This window comes from Microcaecilia unicolor, chromosome 10, assembly GCF_901765095.1.
Source record: "Microcaecilia unicolor chromosome 10, aMicUni1.1, whole genome shotgun sequence".
NCBI lineage: Eukaryota > Metazoa > Chordata > Amphibia > Gymnophiona > Siphonopidae > Microcaecilia > Microcaecilia unicolor.
In genome coordinates this window covers 22,275,250-22,298,325 of record NC_044040.1, presented here as the reverse complement: position 1 = coordinate 22,298,325, position 23,076 = coordinate 22,275,250, and the positions used below count along the sequence as shown (strand labels likewise).

The 23,076-nt window shown below is 46.8% G+C and overlaps 1 protein-coding gene across 1 annotated transcript in view; it reads right to left on the bottom strand.

Moving 5' to 3' along the window:
• The window catches only part of KCP (kielin cysteine rich BMP regulator), a 198,599-nt gene that overhangs the window by 22,425 nt on the left and 153,098 nt on the right, over positions 1-23,076 (bottom strand). Inside the window, exons 36-42 of the mRNA XM_030216418.1 lie at positions 18,432-18,514; positions 17,927-18,094; positions 14,148-14,241; positions 10,007-10,180; positions 7,372-7,454; positions 2,996-3,116; positions 1,507-1,589 (exon numbers count right to left, since the gene is read on the bottom strand). Coding sequence (XP_030072278.1) covers positions 1,507-1,589; positions 2,996-3,116; positions 7,372-7,454; positions 10,007-10,180; positions 14,148-14,241; positions 17,927-18,094; positions 18,432-18,514 — 806 coding nt within the window. The remainder of the gene's footprint in view (positions 1-1,506; positions 1,590-2,995; positions 3,117-7,371; positions 7,455-10,006; positions 10,181-14,147; positions 14,242-17,926; positions 18,095-18,431; positions 18,515-23,076) is intronic.

The window sequence follows — 23,076 nt, the reverse complement described above, 5'->3', positions numbered from 1 at the left end:
GTTTCCAAACACTCTGCATCCGGCAAAGAAATGTTCAACAGCTGAATCGGAAGTCCAATTTCAAATAATTATCTCAATGTCGCACATCATCTGAGTGAATATTTCAAACATTCCAACAGACGATTCTCCAACATATCTCTGGTCCCAACACTGGCCGTGTTTCCTTATTACTTCGTCAGGAGACCTTAAACAACCTCACACAGGATATGACGTTTGCACATCGGGAGCTATTGCTTACCGTGGTGTGCCCAACAGAGATGTGAGGTTGTTTAAGGTCTCCATATGGGCAGGGTTTGGGCGGAGCATGGGCGTGGTGCCCATTTACATGCAGAAATGATAAAATATTATAATCTACCGATGTTCTTCACAGTCGATTTCACCACCTCTTCGGCTGGTTTAAGTATTTGTTACTATCTATGCTTATGTGATGAGTGAAATGAGATTATCTTTAAAAATGGTGCAGATACAGACTTTTTAGTGTGACCACCCAGCAATCTGTGCACATTTTAAATGTTTGCACTGTAAAACTATGATTGATTATTTGGGGGAAAAAAACAGGGTACCAGCTTACTGTTAATGACGTCAAAGTCACATAGATTTTTGTCTGGGGAGCAATGTTGGAGGCCTATCAAAGGCCTATCACAGCAACTGAAGGCCTGTGTTAAAGCTGGGAGGGGGGTGGACACTTTGAGCATTCACAGTGACTGAGAAATTCTGACACATTGTTAATTGTATCGTTTGAATGATGTTATTTTGCTATGTTTTAGCTCAAACATTTTAAATGTGCAAAAATCGCTGGGTAGTAACGCTAAAATATTAGTAACATAGCTTAAGATAATTAAATGTTATTTAATAGTAATACATAAGTATGATAACTAAATAAGTACGCAAAATTTCTTATTAAACATAGTAAACATAGTAGATGACGGCAGAAAAAGACCTGCACGGTCCATCCAGTCTGCCCAAGAAGATAAATTCATATGTGCTACTTTTTTATTTGTACCTGTCCTCTTCAGTGCACAGACCGTATAAGTCTGGCCAGCCCTATCCTCGCCTCCCAACTACCAACCCCGCCTCCCACCACCAGCTCTGGCACAGACCCTATAAGTCTGCCCAGCACTATCCCCACCGCCCAACCACCAGCCCCGGCACAGACGGTATAAGTCTGCCCAGCACTAGCCCCGCCTCCCAACTACCAGTCCCGCCTCCCACCACCAGCTGAGAAAATGGCAAAGAACTCTAGGGGGGGTTACTTTTTTGCCTCACACTGTAGATACATATCTTTTTGTTTTTACAGAATACAGTCATAATAGACGCTCTTTTATAGAAATACCCTCATAGTGACTCACTCAGTCATACACAGCATCAGTGACAAAGCTGAAGTGAGGCTCAGTTTCAGGGAGTTTTCTCAGGATAATGACCTTCTGTAGTCTATACAGGAATCAACATCTCCCTTCACTCAAGCACCAATGGAAAAGAAAATGGCCAGAAAATCCCATGACTTACCTTACACTGGCAGGTGAAACAGGGGTCATTGCTATCATGGATCTCTCTGCCCACCAGGCTGGCTGTGCAGTTGCTCAAGGCCTCTGTAAAGGAACCATGAGCTGGTTAAGGATATCGTGGGTACATGGTCTTACTTGATAGTTGCATTATATATGGTATCATTACAGAGTTATAGAGATGTTTAAATACCTACGAGGTATTAATGTACAGGAGGGGAGTCTCTTTCAATTGAAAGGAAGCTCTGGAATGAGCGGGCATAGGATGAAGGTGAAATGGGATAGATTCAGAAGTAACCTATGGAAATACTTCTTCTTGGAAAGAGTGGTGAATTCGTGGAACAGCCTCCCAGTGGAGGTGGTGGAGACGAAAATTGTATCTGAATTCAGGAAAGTTTGGGACATATACATAGGATCTCTAAGGGAATGAAAGGGAGAGTAGATGGCATGGATGGGCAGACTGGATAGGCCATAGGGTCTTTATCTACCTTCATTTTTCTCTGTTTCTCTCTGTGACCCACAACAGAACATTGAACAGGAACCCTGATTGTGTTAGCATGATCTGAATGTCACCCGTGCCCCTTTATCCCTTCCCCCCCCAACCCCCGGTGCTGGAAAACATTCACAGTATGAACAAGGTTTATGACTAGAGTCCTAGGCAATGGTTTTTCAGTCCTCATCTCCAATACATAGTAAAGTATTAAATAAATCGGAATCAAAATGAACATGATAAGGGCCATCTATGTGAAAACAGCGGCATAATATCAGAGGTATTTTTGTATTTAGTATACACGCTAGTATATTCTGAACTATGAAATTTCCACACCAAAATGAATGTGTGCGGTACATGTGTTTCATATGGCATAAATACAGAGCTGCTGGGTGGATCCATGTACTCTTATGCATACATGTACTCATGTGCCCAGGTGGGACCATACCACAGAGTAGAAGCATGGTTGGGACAGCGCTTGTGGCTGGATGCATGTACGCACGTGCACAGGAGGGACCATGCTACTTGGTAGATCCTGAGACTCGGGGCTGTTGCAAGAATATTGGACACCCTAAGTGAACTTTGAGCTTTATGCCCCACCCCCTAATTAACTTTCCGGCTCCCAATCTGCCCCTCCCCCAAGACATCATACTTTTAAATATTAAACTTCCGTGTGTGTGTGAAAGTTATATAATCAGACACACACAAATAATGAGGGCGATTTCCAAAAGTCATTTACCTACGTAATTTACCCAAATGGGCAGGTAAAAGTATGCATTGATGGGTCTTTGTGTGGCTGTCAGGGGCTATTGTTTTGCTTTCATTTTGCAGCTGCTCTTTGATGCCCTCCCAGAAGCTGCTGCCCTAGGCAACCACCTAGACTTGCCTAATAGTTGGGCTAGACTTGTAAGTACAGGTGAGTAGAGCTTCTGGTTGCATACTCCTACCCCTTGCAGTAGTTGAGCAGCACGGCTGGGTGAATGCATGCAAATCATGTACTCACGTGCACACGTGGGACAGCAGTGGTCTGGCCCAGGCAGCAGAATGTGATTTTTGGGGCAGTCTAGCAGGCTGGGGCATTGCTTCCTGTTACAGTTCCGATAGAGCTGTCCATCTGGCATCAACTGAAGAAAGAGTGAAACAAAACTGACAATGATACTCATAGATATACAATCACAAAAGAGAGGGTAGTACAGCATACACACATTTAACACAAACATGAAAAGCAACACTGGGCCTTCAAGAAAGAGATAATAGCTGTCCTTTGTTGTGAAAAAGACCCGACATAGGCCGTGTTTCGGCGCACAAGCGCCTGCCTCAGGGATCAGAGTAAATCTTTACAGTATATGTACAATGGTTTTCAAACAGTCTAAAGTAAGAGTGCCAGCAACCAGGGCCGCCGAGAGGGGGGGACAGGGGGGACAAAAGTCCCCGGGCCCGGAGGGGGCCCGGCGACACTGCAGTCCGACCTGCCCTCCCTCCGTCGCTCCCAGCACTAACCTTAAATGCCTCCTTTCACCACGTTCGCAGCAAGCAGCAGCAGGGCAGGCCACTCCTTCCTTCCGTGTCCCGCCCTCGCCTGACGTAACGTCCACGAGGGCGGGGCACGGAAGGAAGGAGAGGTCTGCCCTGCTGCTGCTTGCTGCACACGTGCTGAAAGGAGGCGTTTAAGGTTAGTGCAGGGCCCGGCCCGGTAGCGGGTGGAGGGGGGCCGGTGACCTCAGGTGGGGGGGGGGGGGCCCGGCAGCAACGACGACGACCTCGGGTGGTGGGGGGGGGCCCGGCAGCAACGACGACGACCTCGGGTGGTGGGGGGGCCCGGGGGCGGCCTTGTCCCGGGCCCGGCTCTGGCTCTCGGCGGCCCTGCCAGCAACTGCTAGACCTTCAGTAAATCAAGCCAGACGTTGTCTGTTAAGAAAACTGCCCAAAGGTGAAGATTTACTCTGACCCCTGAGGCAGGCGCTTGTGCGCTGAAACACAGCCTGTGTCGGGTCTTTTTCACAATAAAGGACAGCTATTATCTCTTTCTTGAAGGCCCAGTGTTGCTTTTCGTGTTAATGTTATTCATAGGACATCTTGTCCAACGCAATGATTCATTTCCATCAAAATTTCATGAATCCTGTGTGGTCTCCTAACTCTTCCCCCAGTCTTTCTCTTTCTCTCCATGCCTTTCATTAAACTGCTCCCCATTCATGACATAACAAAAAATTCCCAGTCCTGAGATTACAGTTTCTGATCCTGTTACCTACCCAACTATCACCAGAAGCTACATGCACGTGGGCTCATCCACCCATCCTGCTTCCGTTTACACCAGAATTTTTATCAGCACTACTAGTTAAACTGGATTGCAAAGTCTCTGGGTCTATGACCTTGAACCTGACATTCAAAGGGAAATATATGTAAAAAAGTATATGGAAGCAGGCAGAATTAAAACTACAAGATATTGCCCAAAACACTGTCCTGGGAATGTTTCACCTCAATCCACCTTTAATCCCTTGCACTTTTCTTTTTTTTTTTTTTTAGTTGGATTGAAGGATAGCATTTTCACACAGTCAGCTAATTAGCCTAAATGGCTATCAGTGAGCTCTGAAACACAGAATTATGCTTTAAAATGTATTTATTTATTTAGATTTTGCTCACACCTTTTTCAGTAGTAGCTCAAGGTGAGTTATGTTCAGGCACACTGGATATTTCTCTGTCTCTGGAAGGCTCACAATCTAAGTTTGTACCTGAGGCGATGGAGGGTTAATGGACTTGCCCAAGATCACAAGGAGCAGCAGTGGGATTTGAACCAGGTGGGTGCTCTAACCACTAGGCCACTCCTCTACTCCAGTTCTCATTAGCATTCTTGCAAGGTGGCATGGGCTTGTGAATAAGCTTCAGAAAAAAGATTCATAGTCAAACCATAAAGAAATAAATTGTTTTGAATATTGAACTGGTAAATTGTTAAACAGGCAGGAGCTTCTCCTGCCCACTTAAATAGCGCTATGTGAATCCGTCACAGATATTCAGCAGTACTTAACCAGGCACTGCTGCTGTATAAATCAGCGCTGACTGGCCATTTTTTATGTGGGCATCAGAGGGATGTTCCAAAGGCAAGATTGGGGAGAAGCTGGTAGCTCTGTGGGTGCCAGCAATATTCAGTTCCAGTGTCCACATAGCTAAGTGACCAAATAGGACCTCATAAATAGTAGTCCTACTTTTGGTCACTTAGCTATGTGGGTGCAAGTGCAAAATCAGCTGGCACCCGCATAGGTGTCAGTTGTGGGCTGGAGCACCTCCATACCCCCCCTCTGTCCCCTCCAAGGGACTTACTGTCCCTAGTGGTAGCATGACATTACCACTACAGATTGTGGCGGCCACTAGATCAACAGGGATAGTAAGTTGGCCAGAATAAGCTTTCTGGGGCTTAGGGCAGGGGATCGGAGGTCCGGGGAATCGGGATATGGGAGCTTCACTTTTTGGGTTCCGGCTGAATATCGGTAGCCAGCTTGGTGGGAATTAGAACCAGATATCCACTGCCAGTACCCAGACATGCCCTCTTTGAATATCTGGGGTAATTCTGCCCTCAGTGGTCAATGTTTTTTAAAAAATGCTGACTATCGCAGGTTGAATACTGACTAGTTAGTATCTAATCTACAGGTTTCCTCATTTACATAGTAAATGACGGCAGAAAAAGACCTGCATGGTCCATCCAGTCTGCCCAACAAGACAAACTCATATGTGCTACTTTTTGTGTATACCCTACTTTGATTTGTACCTGTCCTCTTCAGGGCACAGACCGTATAAGTCTGTCCAGCACTATCCCCGCCTCCCAACCACCAGCCCCGCCTCCCACCACTGGCTCTGGCACAGACCGTATAAGTCTGCCCAGCACTATCCTCGCCTCCCACCACCGGCTGGCTCTGCCACCCAATCTCGGCTAAGCTCCTTAGGATCCATTCCTTCTTTGTCTTACAAATTAAATGCAAAATTATACCTAATGCTGCCTTGCTGTAAGACAGCAGTGCTGAGCCCTGAATGCTTTAGAGAAAAAAAAAAGTCATGGTCATAAGCCAATATATTCTGCAGTATTACTTGTTTTATGACTAATTAAAGGAAAGGAAGACATGGTTTCCTCAGTTGTTAATGCCTAGGACTTGGTGGCACTTTGAAGCTTTAGCCCTATCTAGTGATAAGAAGTGCTTGTGGTTAGTGTATCAGGGTTTAAAAAAGGTTTGGACATATTCCTGGAGGAAAAGTTCATAGTCTGCTATTGAGACAGACATGGGAAGCAACTGCATGCCCTGGGATTTGTAATATGGAATGTTGCTACTCTGAGATTCTGCATGGAATCTTGTCACTCTTCAGGATTCCAGAATCTTGCTATTCTGTGGGGTTCTACATGGAATGTTGCTACTCTGAGATTCTGCATGGAATCTTGTCACTCTTTAGGATTCCAGAATCTTGCTATTCTTTGGGGTTCTACATGGAATGTTGCCACGATTTGGGTTTCCGCCAGGTACTTGTGACCTGGCTTGGCCACTGTTTGGAGAACAGGATACTGGGCTAGATAGACCGTTGGTCTGACCCAGTATGACTACTCTTATGTTCTTATGTACTTCTAAAACAAATAGGAGGAAATATTTTTTCAGTCGATGAATAGTTAAGCGCTGGAACTCTCTGCCAGAGGATGTGGCAACAGCAGTTGGTGTATCTGGGTTTAAAAAAGGTTTTGACAAGTTCCTGGAGGAAAAGTCCATAGTCTGCTATTGAGACAGACATGGGAAGCAACTGCTTGCCCTGGGATTTGTAGTATGGAATGTTGCTACTCTGAGATTCTGCATGGAATCTTGTCACTCTTCAGGATTCCAGAATCTTGCTATTCTGTGGGGTTCTACATGGAATGTTGCTACTCTGAAATTCTGCATGGAATCTTGTCACTCTTTAGGATTCCAGAATCTTGCTATTCTTTGGGGTTCTACATGGAATGTTGCTACTCTGAAATTCTGCATGGAATCTTGTCACTCTCTAGGATTTCAGAATCTTGCTATTCTTTGGGGTTCTACACGGAATGTTGCCACAATTTGGTTTTCTGCTAGGTACTTGTGACCTGGCTTGGCCACTGTTCAGAAAACAGGATATCGGGCTAGATGGACCATTGGTCTGACCCAGTATGGTTACTCTTATGTCCTTATGTTCACAGCCTGCAATTAGCAGGAGGAGAATTCTGCAAATAGCATCTTTACACCCACAGCTGATCCAGCCCTGACCTGAAATCCTCTTCCTCAAATTCCTAATTTGCTTTCTGCCCGATCACCTCAGTGCATGTCCTCTTCTCTTACCACTTTCACATTCACTCTGGGGGTAATAAAGGATGTAGCAGCAGAGGCTGCATACCTCACATGTGCAGATCTCGCAGGGGTCCTCAGAGGGCTGAAAGCTTTCACCAGGGCTGTACACTTGTCCATTGTGCACACAGTCTAGAAAGAAACATAAGGAAGATCAGTAAGCTACAGGGAACCACGGATTGAAACCCTCACAAGGGGTGAGCCTCCTCTGCTCTGTTCGCAGGGGTGTGAAAGGTACTATAGTCGAGTGTCAGCAGACCAATATTTTGCTGGTCAGGGCACTGGGTGAGGAGACTGAAATGAAATTTGCTGGGGACCTAGCTGAGGCCCCGATACACAAAGGCAGCCGTAAAATACGGCTGCCTCGCTAAACTTTAGTGAATCACTAACAGCCAGTGATGCACAAAGGAGATCACATGCAAATGAGCTACACGGATCCCCCTTTCTGCATCCTTGCTGTTTGCGAGTTTGAGCTGTCAAATGGATTTGACAGCTCTGATGCATTGAACCTCCCCGACCCCACATATCTTTTTTTCTCATTTGCCCTGGTGGTCCAGTGGACCCTGACCACCCCAATCTTTTTTTCCAGTGGACCATGACCTCTCCCCGCAATGCCCCATGACCCCACAAAACTTTTTTAAAAAATTTCCATGGTGGTCCAGTGAATAGAACCCCTTCCCCTGTGCGTGCACACACACACACCCTCCCATACCCGACCCCCATCCTGCCCCTTCCTGTACCTTTACAACAAGGTGAAGGCAGGAGGGCAGGAGTTTTTTCCCTTATATGGTGTTTAGCCCTGCCCACTGCATCCCAAAATGCACTAGGCAGGGCCTGGGCGCAGCCATTTTGTTCCGGGCAGGTCCAAGGCAGTAGGGAGGAGCCATTGCTCCTGCTCTCCTGCCTCCACCTTGTTGTAAAGGTACAGGGAGGGGTGTGTGCTTGCGCAGGGGACGGGGTTTGGTCCACTGGACCACCAGGGAAAATCTTTTTAAAAGGTTCTGGGGTCATGGGGGGGGAGGGGGTTGGGACCACCAAGAAAAGTTTAAAAAGATGCAGGGGGTGTTGTGGTCCATTGGACCACCAGGGAAATTTTTAAAAAGTATTCGGGGGGGGGGGGGGGGCGCCGGGAGGTGAAAGGTAGGAAGCACAAGCAGGCAGCCTTTGTAGCTGCCTGCTTGTGCTTCTCTCCTCTCCAACAGCTCCAGAGCAGCCTTAAAATTTGCTTGTTAAATTAGCGCTGCTCTGGAGCTGTGCATCCCCTGGAATACACATTAGACTACGAATGAGTTCATTAGAATACTAATGAGCTCATTGTAATACATTTGTATTACACATTAGAGCCACTGAAAACCCCTTTGTGCATTACTAGCTATGTAAACGTTTGCTTTAGACTGGCTAGAACCCTGCTTGTGCCCTATGGAATGTGTGTGCTCTCCCTACCTGTGCCTATGGGATATGTGTGCTTTCCCTACAATGCACCATGGGATGTGTGTGCTCTCCTACCTTTTTCTCATCATTTTAAGCTTGAGCTATCTCTACCTGTGCCCTATGGGATACGTGTGCTCTCCCTACCTGTGCCTATGGGATATGTGTGCTTTCCCTACAATGCACCATGGGATGTGTGTGCTCTCCCTACCTGTGCCTATGGGATATGTGTGCTTTCCCTACAATGCACCATGGGATGTGTGTGCTCTCCTACCTTTTTCTCATCATAGTAAGCTTGAGCTATCTCTACCTGTGCCCTATGGGATACGTGTGCTTTCCCTACAATGCACCATGGGATGTGTGTGCTCTCCTACCTTTTTCTCATCATACTAAGCTTGAGCTATCTCTACCTGTGCCCTATGGGATACGTGTGCTCTCCCTACCTGTGCCTATGGGATATGTGTGCTTTCCCTACAATGCACCATGGGATGTGTGTGCTCTCCCTACCTGTGCCTATGGGATATGTGTGCTTTCCCTACAATGCACCATGGGATGTGTGTGCTCTCCTACCTTTTTCTCATCATAGTAAGCTTGAGCTATCTCTACCTGTGCCCTATGGGATACGTGTGCTTTCCCTACAATGCACCATGGGATGTGTGTGCACTCCTACCTTTTTCTCATCATACTAAGCTTGAGCTATCTCTACCTGTGCCCTATGGGATACGTGTGCTTTCCCTACAATGCACCATGGGATGTGTGTGCTCTCCTACCTTTTTCTCATCATAGTAAGCTTGAGCTATCTCTACCTGTGCCCTATGGGATACGTGTGCTTTCCCTACAATGCACCATGGGATGTGTGTGCTCTCCTACCTTTTTCTCATCATACTAAGCTTGAGCTATCTCTACCTGTGCCCTATGGGATACGTGTGCTTTCCCTACAATGCACCATGGGATGTGTGTGCTCTCCCTACCTGTGCCTATGGGATATGTGTGCTTTCCCTACAATGCACCATGGGATGTGTGTGCTCTCCTACCTTTTTCTCATCATACTAAGCTTGAGCTATCTCTACCTGTGCCCTATGGGATACGTGTGCTTTCCCTACAATGCACCATGGGATGTGTGTGCTCTCCTACCTTTTTCTCATCATACTAAGCTTGAGCTATCTCTACCTGTGCCCTATGAGATATGTGTGCTTTCCCTATAATGCTTGAGCTCTCTCTATCTGTGCACTACAGGATGCTTGTGCTTTCCCTACCTGCGCACAGTGGACAGCACTCCCCAGGTACTTGGATTTGGTTGACACATGAAGTTACACAGCGGATCTCGGAGCACGTAGTCACGCTGTCCACACACATGCATGACATGCAAGGGGTGGTAGGTGAGAACCAGCTGCTGCCGTTGTGATACTCCTGTCCACTGTACACACAGCCTGCTCATTACAGAAAGAAAAAGGACAATTATTACGATCTGACACCTGAAGAAGGCCCATTTGCAAACTCCAAGGTCATTCACAGTATCCTATCTCTGTTGTGGAGCAAATAATGATCACAGTCTCCCAAAGAATCCAGTAATGCTTCATGACCCCCAAAATTAAGGGCATCCAAGCTCAGTACGATGTATTTATTTCTTTATATTTTATATACCATTTTACTGAACCACATTCATGCCAAATGGTTTACACATATTAAAAAACAAACAAAAAAATCCCCCCCAAAAACAATATAAGATAGGGTAAAAGAAGCAAAGATGGGCAGGAGTTAAGCAGATGGAATTCCTAGAGCATTGAGGATATAAAAGGATTCATAACTACAGGAAGAAAGTTTTTTTTGATTCACAAGTTGATCTTTTGGAACTTTTGAATGCCATTGAATAGTACAGACTGGGTAGGTTGTTCAGATATGTTTTATGGTAGTTAGTAATTGATGTATTAGTGAGGATAGGTATATGGATGTGTATTATGTGTGAATGTGGTTGAATGATCTGGGGTATTTATGAATTTGTTAAATATATTAGAATATTTGGAAAATAAAGGAGCATTTGCATTATAACTGTTTGGATTAATGTAGGTCAACTATAAAAAATTACCTTGGGATCAGTAGTGTAGCCAGATCTCAATTTCTGGGTGGGCCTGGATTTCCTCTCCTGCTACCCCCTCATCCCCAAAGTGGTAAAAATTAATACCTTGGCTGCTGGGGATCCCCAAGCCCCACCAGCTAGAGTGTTCTCCGGAGTCTTCCTGAGCTGTCTTAATCTCGGGGCAGTTGGCAGCACTCTTCCAGCCACCGACACTGAGAGCCCCAGTGTCGGTGGCTGGAAGAGTGCCGCCAACTGCCCCGGGCACTGGGAGAGTGCCACCGACTGCCCCAGGATTAAGACAGCCCGAGGAGGCTCCGGAGAGGATTCTGTAGCTTGTGGGGCTTGGGGATCCCTACAAGCTACACTGACAATGTGCTCTGTCACTGGGAGGGCCTGAACTGAAACTGAGTGAGCCCCAGGGTCCAGGCCCACCCGTGGCTACGCCAGTACTTGGGATGATCTTAACAACCACTTAGGTATACACACAATTCTGGTTTTGAACACTTTAAAAAAAATCAAAACCAATTCACAGGACTCAATATATTTTCTTTGATTTTTTTTCAGCTTCACAGTTTCTCCAGGGGAAAAATGCAGATTCAAAATAGTCCTCAGTTAGGAGGTGGATAAAAATAAACTTATAATAATATCATCAGGGTATTTGTAAGAGATACGTTTTCCTCATTATTTATTTGAAAATTGTGGAATGAAGTGCAGACTCTCCCCAGCTAATGAGGGCCACATTTTCAGTTATTTCTTGATATATCAACATCTATTTCCTTATTTGTTTCGTCCATGATTGGTTATTTTAATGTATCCTGGGATTTGTATATTAACCACAAACCAATCTAATCAGAGCACTTTAGATAATCTGAAGTTTATTCTTATAAATTATCAATAATCCCACGTATAGAAGATTGATTACAATAATATAATGCACTTAACAATAAGGCCTGAACTACAGTAAGTAATGATTTTTGATCCAAAGGTTTCATCTGACAAATTAGTTTCAATTTGGAAAAAGCAGTTTTGGTAACTGAGGACACCAGTTGCCTTCCCATCCCAATTCTGGGAGGCTCAGAAATTAGGGGATCTGCAGCTCTTAGTGTATGTGTGTGTGGGGGGAGGGGGCTTTAACCTGCTTTCTGCTGATCCTGAGCAAGCAGCTCATAAACCTAGGTTTTTGGTTGATCTATGAACTTTTTGGCAGCACCCACACTGAAATGAATGGGGGGAGGGCAAAAAGAAAACAACCCGCAGGACTATAACTTACACAGAGTGGTGGGTGTGGCTCTGGCTGCCTTGTTGGTCTATCTGCCATCATTTACTGATTGGGGTTGCCAAACACAATACAAATTGCCCCTCCCTGGACGTAATAAAGGAGCTTGCTCAATGTTGGGGGGTGCTCAGCACCCACTGGCACCTACAGAGGTGACATGTGGTGGACTGGTACAGTGTGACCAAGACAAAAATAATCAATCTCTGCATGGAATTTCTTTTCCCCAAACCAGGGGTGTAGCCAGACTTCGGCGGGAAAGAGGTCCAGAGCCTGAGATGAGGGGGCACATTTAACCCCCCCCCCCCCCCCCCGCTGCCGCTGACCCCCCCCCAACAACAACTTTGACCCTCCCCCTGCTGACAACCCTCTCGACCCCCCTCCCGCCACCAACCCTCCCCCGCCGTGGCCTACCTTTGATGGCGGGGGACCCCAACCCCCGCTAGCCGAGGTCCTCTTCTTCCGGCGCAAGGCTTCGTTCTGTTTCTGTGAGTTGTACGTGCAGGACGTCAGACTCACAGAAACAGAATGAAGCCTTGCGCCGGAAGAAGAGGACCTCGGCTGGCGGGGATTGGGTTCCCCCGCCAGCAAAGTTATCGGACGGCGATGGTGGCAGCGGGGGAGGGTTGGCGACGGGAGGGGGGTCGAGAGGGTCATCAGCAGGGGGGGTCCAGGGTCAAATCTACAGGGGCCCAGGCCCCCGTGGCCCCACATAGCTACGCCACTGCCCCAAACTAATTCTGCCCATTATTTTGGGAGGGTAAAAGTATGGATACTGTGAAAGCATGTCTATTTTACCATGCAGCAGGGCAATAAACAGCCCAGAATTTTATTTAGAGAAACAAGTTTGGTCATGGAAATCACTCTGATTATTTTCCAATGAGCTTTTAATACATACCGTAGAACGGAGCATTTCCCTCAAATAACAGGAGCCATTTTATATTTAGGGCCCTGTTTACTAAAAGTGCATTAGTGTTTTTAGCGCGCCTACCCTTAGTGTGTGCGATAACCATGTAGGCGTCTATAAGGATATTGTAAGCACGTACCTGGTTAACATGCGTTAAAAATGTTAATGTGCCTATAACGCTGCTTAATAAACAGGGCCCTTAGCGTTCAAGTGCTTCACATTATTCAATCTATTTCTATCAGCGCATCTAGAACTGAACCGGAGGTGGTGGTGATACCTCTCCGTCACTACAGAAAGAGGAACTGGCACTGAGGGCAAACCATTAACCACAGAAGAGAAGGTCATTCACATGACAACGCAAAGTCCTACAAGATTTAATCAGCAGCCAAAAACCCACAGGCAGAAGCAAGAATCGGCTGACGAAAGCTTTGAGGAAACAGCAGGTCATAGTGCAAAGGCTCAGGGGCAGTGGGAAAGCAGATTTCTAGTAGACAATATGCACAGAAGGTTAAGACTATGGTAACCGGTACATCTTGAGGACAGTGGGTTAAGCATTCACTGTCTTTTGTCACTGGAAGGTACTATCTTTCCTGTGGTGAGGAGCAGGGCTGCCGAGAGACTGGGCCAGGCCTGGGGCAAGGCCGCCGCCAACCCCCCCCCCCCCCCCCCGAGGTCGCCGCAGTCCCCAGTCTCTACCCGCCCATCCCCAGCCCTGTCGACAGCCCCCCTCCATCCGCCACTGGGCCCCATGCACTCAAATCACAGCACCTCACCTCCGTGTGAAAGCGCAGCGGCAGATCGCCTCCCTTCAGGCCTTCTTCCCTCCCTGTGTCCCGCCCTCGCAGAAACAGGAAGTTACATCAGAAGAGGGCGGGACACAGGGAGGGGAGAAGGCCCGAAGGGAGGCGATCTGCCGCTGCGCTTTCACACGGAGGTGAGGCGCTGTGATTTGAATGCAGGGGTCCCAGTGGCAGATGGAGGGGGACTGTTGATGAAGCCAAGGGCGGGCGGGTGAGACCGGGGACTGCGGCGCCAGGCCCCCCTTGGAGGCCCAGGGAATTTTGTCCTCCCTGCCACCCCCCCCCCTCGGCAGCCCTGGTGAGGAGCGCAGCCAAGGAACAAGGTCAGGCAGTAACTTACCTCTACACTGTGGACAGCAAGAGCCAGGGCTTGTCACCTGATGCCTACAGCCCAGAGGAGGACATTGGGTGGTTATACAGAGCACATTTCCTGTCTGGAAGATACACGGATGGTGAAATTTAGCCTTATCTGTTAATTTCCTTTCCTTGAATCCTGCTAGACCAGTCCAGGAAAATGAGGGGCCAAGGAGAACACTGAAATAGCAACACTTACTGTAGAAGACGTATGTTAGCCCTGGCACAAAGAGACCAACTCCAACATGGCCGCCATGGAGTTTAACACCTGAAGATAATCCCAGACTAACAGAGCTCACTATGGGGTCCTTTTACAAAGCCATGGTAAAATGTGGCCCTGCGGTAGTGTGGGCGCATTTTTTGGCCACGCGCTGGGCCACTTTTTATTGCAGCTGGGAAAAAGGCCATTTTTTTAATGGGCTGAGAAATGAGTGTGTACAAAAATTAAAACTAGCGGGCGCCTGTTTACAGCCTGAGCCTTTATCACCAGCCACTGACTTAGTGGTAAGGGCTCACACACTTGAAAACAGAAAAATATTTTCTACCGTGGGATTTAGTACACGCCAAACTCGGAATTACCGCTGTGTGCTTTGTAAAAGGGCCCCTATGTGAGCAGGTTTTGGGTTTGAGATTGAAGCTGGACTATTCACTCTTGAATCAGAAAGACTCAGTCCAGCACAGTACCGAAACAGACCGCTACATAATTTAGAGACTGGGATGTGCTAGATTGTTTTTCTTGCGGTTCATAACCCAGCCTAGGCTTCCCAGAAACTCCATGACCTGGTTGTTGTTGAACAAGCCTCCTGCATTGACTTTGCCCAACTCAACCAACTGTAGATAGGGATGGATTAGGAGCCCTTCCCTCTGTAAGAAGGCTACCACCGTCACCATCACTGGAGAACATCTGAAAGGTAGTGGCCAGTCCAAAGGGCAAGGCCCAGAACTGGAAATACTTGTTCAACATACAGAACCAAAGAAACATTTGGTCCTTCAGCTGAATAAGGATGTGAAAATTGGCTTCTGAAAGGGCCGGAAACAAGAGGAATTCCCTTTTCCTAACCACCATGATCACTGATCTAAAGGTTTCCATGCAAAAATGATGTAACAGTTGAATACCTTGAGGTTGAGGAGGGGCTGAAACAAATCATCTATATTCAGGACCGTGAAAAATATGGAATAGCAACTACATCTCCAGGCATTTCACAGAATTGGAACAAAGGCCTCTAAAGTCAAGATCCTGTCTAGAATGGGCTTGGCCACTGCCCTCTTTTCCCCAACAGCACAAGGAGAAGCCAGCTTGAGAGAACAGTCATTGCAGATGATTTCCACAACCCACTGCGGTAATATAGGTCCACTCCTGATAGAACAATGGTGCCACCTCAGAGAGGACCCACAGACCCTTACTGGGAGGCCATGGAGGTTCTGGACCCATAGATTTCAGCTTTTTAGCACCCAGAAAAGCTGGGCCCTGAGAGAAAAAGCAAGAAGTCTATGTGGCCACTCATTCCTCTGGACTGGTCTAGCAGAATGATAAGGAAAATGTAACATAAGACCTGGAGCACTTAGTGATCTCCCCACCTCAACACTGAGACACCTCGGATCAGTTCACACTCAGCAGTGTAAATGACACAGAAGGTTATAGGTTATCATCTTTATTTGAAATATTGCCCATAAAGAAGAATCTGGGCAGTTTCCAATTTTTTTTTTAATATCCTGGCCATCCAAACCCAATTAGATATACCACCAATGATCACCCCCGGATACAGAGCCAAGACAAAGCATCAGTTATTACCCCAGAACTGAAACCAGGGGCGTAGCTACGTGGGGCCACGGGGGAATGGGCCCCCACAGATTAAGCCCTGGTCACCTCTACATTTGACCCCCCCCCAGCCACCGACCCCCCCCCCCCCCACCACCACCACCGCCGCCCGCTCCCCCCCCCCCCCTCCGCCTCAGGTACCTTGTTTGCTGGCGGGGGTCCCAACCCCCGCCAGCCGAAGAGTATTCTTCAGTGCTGGTCGACTCCGGCACCTTCGTTGTGTGATAATCTGTTTCTGACGCCTTACGTTCTGCACGGGGCTACATACAGGACGTGCACGGTGCAGGACGTCAGGAGTTCGAAACAGATCATCACACAGCGAAGGCGCCAGAGTTGACTGGCGCTGAAGACTCTTTGGCTGGTGAGATTAGGGACCCCCGCCAGCAAACAAGGTACCTGGCGGCGACAGGGGAGGGTTTTTGTGGTGGCAGCAGCGAGGGGGGGTCCAAGGTTGGGGGGGGTCAGCGGCGGGGGGAGGCAGCTAAACAGTGCCCCCCCACCTCAGGCTCTGGCCCCCCCTCCCGCCGAGGTCTGGCTACGCCCCTGACTGAAACATATCACTCTGCATCAGCTCACTCCCACCACTGCCATCGATCTCCTCAAACACATCATCCTGGCACTGAGATATATCACTCTGGATCACCTAGTTCCCTGGTCACCCCATGCCAATAGCGAGACACCACCAATGAACACCCTTCCCCACTGCTGAGACAGATCACTGATCAGTCACTCTCCAGTGCTGAGGCAGATGTCTAAGTACCCCACCACAATATCAAGAAAAATCCCTGATCATTTCATTCAACAATCAGACAAACTATCCCTGATCATGAAACCCAAATTCTCAGGCTGAGCCTCGGTCACCTAGGCCCAATGCAAAGACATATCTGATCACCCTATCCAATCAATAAGCTATACCATTCCTCACTACCCTACACAATGCTGAGACAGATCCCACTGATCAGCCCCGATGTCTGGGCCAGTTTCTTGTTTGTTAATACTCATTTACCCACTAGATTTGGCTTAAGCCATGAGTGTTGATCCTAGAGCTTGGGACACACCTAGCCAGTCAAGTTTTTAGGATGCCTACAATGAATATGTATGAGATAGATTTGAATAGAAAAAGAGGTAGTGCATGCAAATTTATCTTATGAATATTGATTGTAGATATTTTGAAAACCTGACTGGCTAGGTGTTTTCCAGAGGACTGGGTTGAGATCCCCTGCCTTACCTCTTATCTCCTCTTCCACAGCATTAACTGGCCAGGGTAACTGAAGTGGGTAGTCAGATGTTTTCCACAGCAATCCCAATGTTTGGATCATTATTTCTAAGCTTACTGGTAAGGTATAGGAAGAGGTGGGGTGTTAGATTAAATGTGGGACCCATATGAACCCAAAAGGAAAATGACAAGGCCTAGAATAGCCAACCAGTGGAGGTGGTGGACAACAGCACTCATAATGGATTTTAAAAGTGCTTGGGACAGGTATAAAGGGCAGAGGTAGGAATGTATTTGACAAGATGGATAAGAGGCTATGGAATTTATATACTCAGCAGCCCAAAGTGGTCAAGAATCAAGGATGAAGACAACTGGATAGACTGGGAAGGCCAATTCATACTTTTCTGTAGTCATTTACACTATTGAATATTCCTTCAGTAATGATTTTCTTGTACACTGTCTCCTGGTTCATGCTGCCTTCTGAGCTCTGACTCATTAGCTCCAAGGAGTGGGACAGATCACAAGTAATTAGAACCAAGGGTGTAGCCATGTGTGGATTCAGGTGGGCCATGGCTCCTCCAATTTGGAGTTAGGCCCACCCAGTCAGTGGCAATGACACAGGCCAATAAAAGGAGAACTGGAGGTAGTGTCAACACCCACATTGCCTAATATTCACCTGTGTTAACCAAGGGTCCCACCAAAAATATCAGTTCTGACCTGAACAGATTCTCACCTGGCAAACACACTGTCTGCACACATCAGCATCAAAAGTGTCTCCATGGTGATAGAGATGCCCTTCAAAGAAACAGTCATGGCACAGTGGGCAGCACTGCCCAGGTACCTGGGAGGGGTGAGTGCACGAGATCTCACAGTGCACTTCTGTGCAGGAGACTTCACCAAGCTGGAATAGAGAGAGCGAAAGGCTTCATCAATGGCCAGAGAGAGACAGACAGACAGAGAGAATTCAAGAGAGTCAGAATTAAAGGCCAACTGAATTTTGGTTTCAGTTTTGACACCAAAACCGAATTGAAATCTGGGTTCAGGTCCAGTGAATTTTCAGTTGAAGCCGGATCCCCTCCCCCTCCTCACCAGGGGCCATCGAGAGTGATCAGGGAGAGGGGTGGTTCAGTTTAGGTTTCGGTTTAACCAAGAATCCAGGTTTCAGTCGCCCTCTAGTCAGAGGATGTCAGCAGAAAAGGGGGAGAGGGAGGGGAATTATGATCTTAAGTAATACTTACTGTGCATGTACATTCTTGGCAGGCACTGGATGCAGGGACCCAGTGAGACCCTTCACTATATTCTTTCCCCTCGTGTTGGCACACTGTCAGGAGACAAAGACAGGCTGGGAACTTACCCGTCAAGTTTACCTTGTTTTTCTGCAGGCAGATATTTGCCTTAAACAGTGCACACAGATTTAAAAACATAGTCTACATAGAGGTAATTCTCTAGAGATTGCGTAAACTTAGGTGCCAGGATGAAGTGTGCTAAACACAAATTCTGTAACAGCAGTTGTGCGTGAACTGCCATTACAGAATACTAGCGTAAGTCCGCAGTCAAGCATGTAACCCATGCGCATAACTGCCTGACCTGCCTCTGATCTACCCATGTGCCTCCCAGGTCCACGCCCCTTTGAAGTCGCGAGCTCTGGAATTTGAGTGCGCAACTTATGTGCATAACTGACAATTTGTGCCAATTAACACCACGATTACAGCCCATAATTGATTGTTAAGGCCAATTAGCTGTTAATTAAACCATTAAATTACATGTGCAGTCCTCAGTCTATAAGATGCACGTACAAATTTGCGCTCCATTTGGAATTTTAGGTGTACAACATTCTAGAATTAGGGGTCATGTGTTCAGTGTAGCAACCCTGCCCTAAACACATCCCCAGGAACTCCTCCTCTCAAACTGGCTAAAACTGCATGTGTTCTGAAGGAGGCTGACATGAGCAGCGCCACGGTCAGACGGAAGTGAACCTGAACCATATACACAGCAGACGCAGAATTGGTTGTCTGTGTAAGAATTGACCCTGAAGAAGCCGTGGTAACGGTGAAACGGGTCCCGTCGGTTTTCTCCGAGCGGTTTTCAACATGCTGCCTGGGTTTAAATAAAAGACAACCATCAGTGCTTTGATTTTTGCAAAGTGGCTTTTTATGTTTCAACACTTTATTGAAAAGTCAGCATATGATAAAAATCAATCAACTCAATATCATATAACAGTCTTATTACCAAACGAGTTATTTACGCTCTATAATTTTTAAATTTTTATGAGTGGGTGAAAACCACTAGCACGTTGATTATTTGGTGCAGCATATACAAGAGTGAAGTTTAAATGTTGGGTGCACTGTGATTTTGCTATTGCAATAAATACTATTTTGGAAGACCCCTTTTTTTGATTCTGTGTGGTTTGGTCTTTCTTTCTTCTATTTTTTGCCAGTAACAACAAACGTTGACAATTCACAGGGCAAATTGCCGAACTGGATCATTAGCATTCAATTACTTTCTTCATGTAACAGTCCATTTGCATGACATACAAATCAGATTGTTTTTACTTTACAGAACTTTAATGCAAAAGAAAACAAATCTATACTTCCTGGAAGTGTAGGTAAGTTTTGTGTGCAAATGCAGATTTTGCTTTTTTTGTGAGCGTTACTTACCCAGGTGAACATATTTAAGAAACTGCTTTAAATAATTATTATGATACTGATTGCTTATTGTGCATAGCAACTATGGCCAAATTCATAAAAATAAAATTTTGTCCGCTAAAATCACCGATAGTGCATCTCAGTGCAACAATGTACACTATCCCCCAAATTCTTTAAATGACACTTAAAATTGCATGTGAAAATTTGGACACATACCCAACTTGTGCATGCAATTTAATTGGATAACAAGCCAATTAGCACAAATAGCGATAATGATCAATTATTGATGCAAATTGGTATTAATTAAAATGTATGCATGCATTTTTAGTCACAGAGACCTGCGTGTAAGTTTTACACATGGCTCCAAAGCTGGGGTGTGGCTATGGGAAGGTCATGAGAAGATCGAGGTGTTCCTACAATTTATGCACCCTGTTATAGAATTAGGGGGATCCGCATCTAATTTAGGCAACAAGGATTTGCACCAGAGTATACTTGGTGCATATCGTTGTTTCTAAAGTTAAGCGCCGATCCCAGCAGTAAGTGCTAGTCTATAAATGGTGTCTAACTTTCAGTACCTCTTATAGAATGGTGCTTAGCCTGGCGGAGGGGGTTTCAGTGCCAATATTTCGGCACTATTTATAGAATTTGGTCCTATTGGTGATGTTAGGATGCAAAAATCATGATTGCAGATTTGGTTGTGCTGTATTAAATTGGCCTCTGGACTAGGGTTACCATATTTTATCCCCCCAAAAGGAGGACACATGCCCCGTCCCCACCCCACACCCCACCCCGCCCCCTTCCACATACCACCCTGCCCCCTTTCACACCCCACCCCGCCCCCTTTCAAGCCCTCGCTCCACCCCGTCACATTTCCCCTTCCCCCTGTCACACACACCGTCACCCTCCTCCCCGTCACCTCCCTCCCCTACTGCCCTGGTGGTCTAGTGACCTCTTCGGGGCAGGAAAGAGCCCCCTGTTTCCTGCCCGGAGCACTGCCCTGCATGCATCTTTCCTGTTGCTGATCTCGGCGCTGATTTAAAATGATCGCCGACAGTTGAAGTCTCGTGAGGTCACTTCAACTCTCGGTGGCCATTTTGAATCGGCGCCGAAATCAGCAACAGGAAAGATGCATGCAGGGCAGCGCGCCGGGCAGGAAAGAGGGGGCTCTTTCCTGCCCCAAAGAGGTCACTAGACCACCAGGGCAGTAGTAAGCAAGGGGAGGGAAGGCTAGCAATCTGCCCGTTTGTCCAGAAATCCGGACAAATGGGCAGATTGGCAAAACCTTCAAAAAAAGGGCATGTCCGGGTAAATCCGGACATACGGGGGCTCATTTTCAAAGCACTAAGTGTAACCCTACTCTGGACTGAGTGCAGTTTTCGTACAATCATTCGAAGTGACTTTGAAATTTGCAATCAATTGTACTGCTTGGGGGGGGGGGGGGGGGGGAAGGGGGGAGTCCACAAAACTGATGCACTAAGAGGACAATAATCTAAGAACTTTCTGCACATAAAATAGTATTTTCCTGTGTCAGGCCTTTTTGGGTTTTTTTCACATTTGATTACTCATATTTTTCAATTCTGAATTCAAGGTGAGTTGCAGTTCAGTCACTGTAGTTAGTTTCTTGAACAAGAGAGCTTAAACTGCAGCTGGGCCTGAGCCTGGAGGCAGTTGCAAGTGAGGGAGTGAAGTAACTGACTAAACCTATAACGAGAAAGAAGGGAGCAAAGCGCCGCTGCCCGTCATAGATTTGAGGCTGGTAGCAGGGAAGTAGTCGGTCGTTGTGAAAGGGGCGGAAGGGCCGCTACGGACTGTTTCGGCTTCTTTGGCTTCCCATGCTAGGGCCGTGCTCGAGGCCCGAGGTAGAGGAGTTTTCCAGTTTAATGCACACTTTCGGTGCTACGTTACTCCCAGGTAAGCTTGTAACCTGCTCCCGGTTTCCAAGGGCAACGGTATAAGGTGGGAATTTTTGCTACAACCCGTGTCAGCAAGAGGGAGATGTAGGGGCAGGGTAAGAGCTTTGCCGTGCCAAAAGAATGTTTTGCTGCCCCTGAGCCATGTGAGCATGCTCAATTAGATTGTAATCTCTGTCAAGCAGGGATGTCTCTTCATGTTCAAATGTACAGCGCTGTGTACGTCTAGTAGCGCTATAGAAATGATAAGTAGTAGTAGTCTTTGGGATTCCAGAATCTTGCTACTCTTTGGAATTCCGGAATCTTGTCACACAGTCCTTATCCCTTATTTGTCCTGTTTGTCTAAATTAGATTGTAAGTTCTGAGCAGGGACTGTCTCTTCATGTTCAAATGTACAGTGCTGCGTACATCTAGTAGCGCTATAGAAATGATAATAGTAGTAGTCTTTGGGGTTCCGGAATCTTGCTACCCTTTAGGATTCTGCATGGAATCTTGCTACTCTTTGGGATTCCGGAATCTTGCTACTCTTTGTCCTTATCCCTTATTCGTCCTGTTTGTCTTAATTAGATTGTAAGCTCTGTCGAGCAGGGATTGTCTCTTCATGTTCAAGTGTACAGCGCTGCGTACGTCTAGTAGCGCTATAGAAATGATAAGTAGTAGTAAAATTACCTGAGGCAATGGAGGGTGAAGTGACCGTGTCCAGGGTCACACGAAACATCAGTGGGAGAAGCGGGATCTGAACCCTGGCTTTCCTGGTTCTCAATTCACTGCTCTAATTGCACAACTACTCCTTCATTTGCAGGCGCCCCAGCTGTGCTGGGATGCAATTTTGCATGTTGTTCGACAACACGCAATCTCTTACCCACTGAATGAAGGAGAAACAGTGCAAGTGGACCAGGATGAAGCTCAGTGGAAAAACTGAGCAGAGAAAAAGGCAGGTGCGTATTCTGCTTGCAATTCTTCCCGAAATAATAATCAAAGCTGACATCCAGTGGGCTTCGCCTTTGATTATTTTTGCAAACTTCATGCAGGACGTTTTAATGATTCCCCTCTGAAAGTATGACGAGCTTCAGTTGGTCCCCACTGTGTCCTGGGGTGCAGTGCCACAAAGCACTGTTATGTAAGAGCTCAAATTGTGTCCCACGTGTGATACAATGAGTTACGGTGCTGAAATGGAATAGTTCTCCAGATAATTCAGCTCTCAAGCAACACAACCCACACTGGGTCCTGTCTTTCCTGGGACCAATATGGCAACAGACATCTTAATGCTCACATTTTGCTATGCACACAAAGTCTGATTGGTTCACACGATGTCACCAGACACCCAA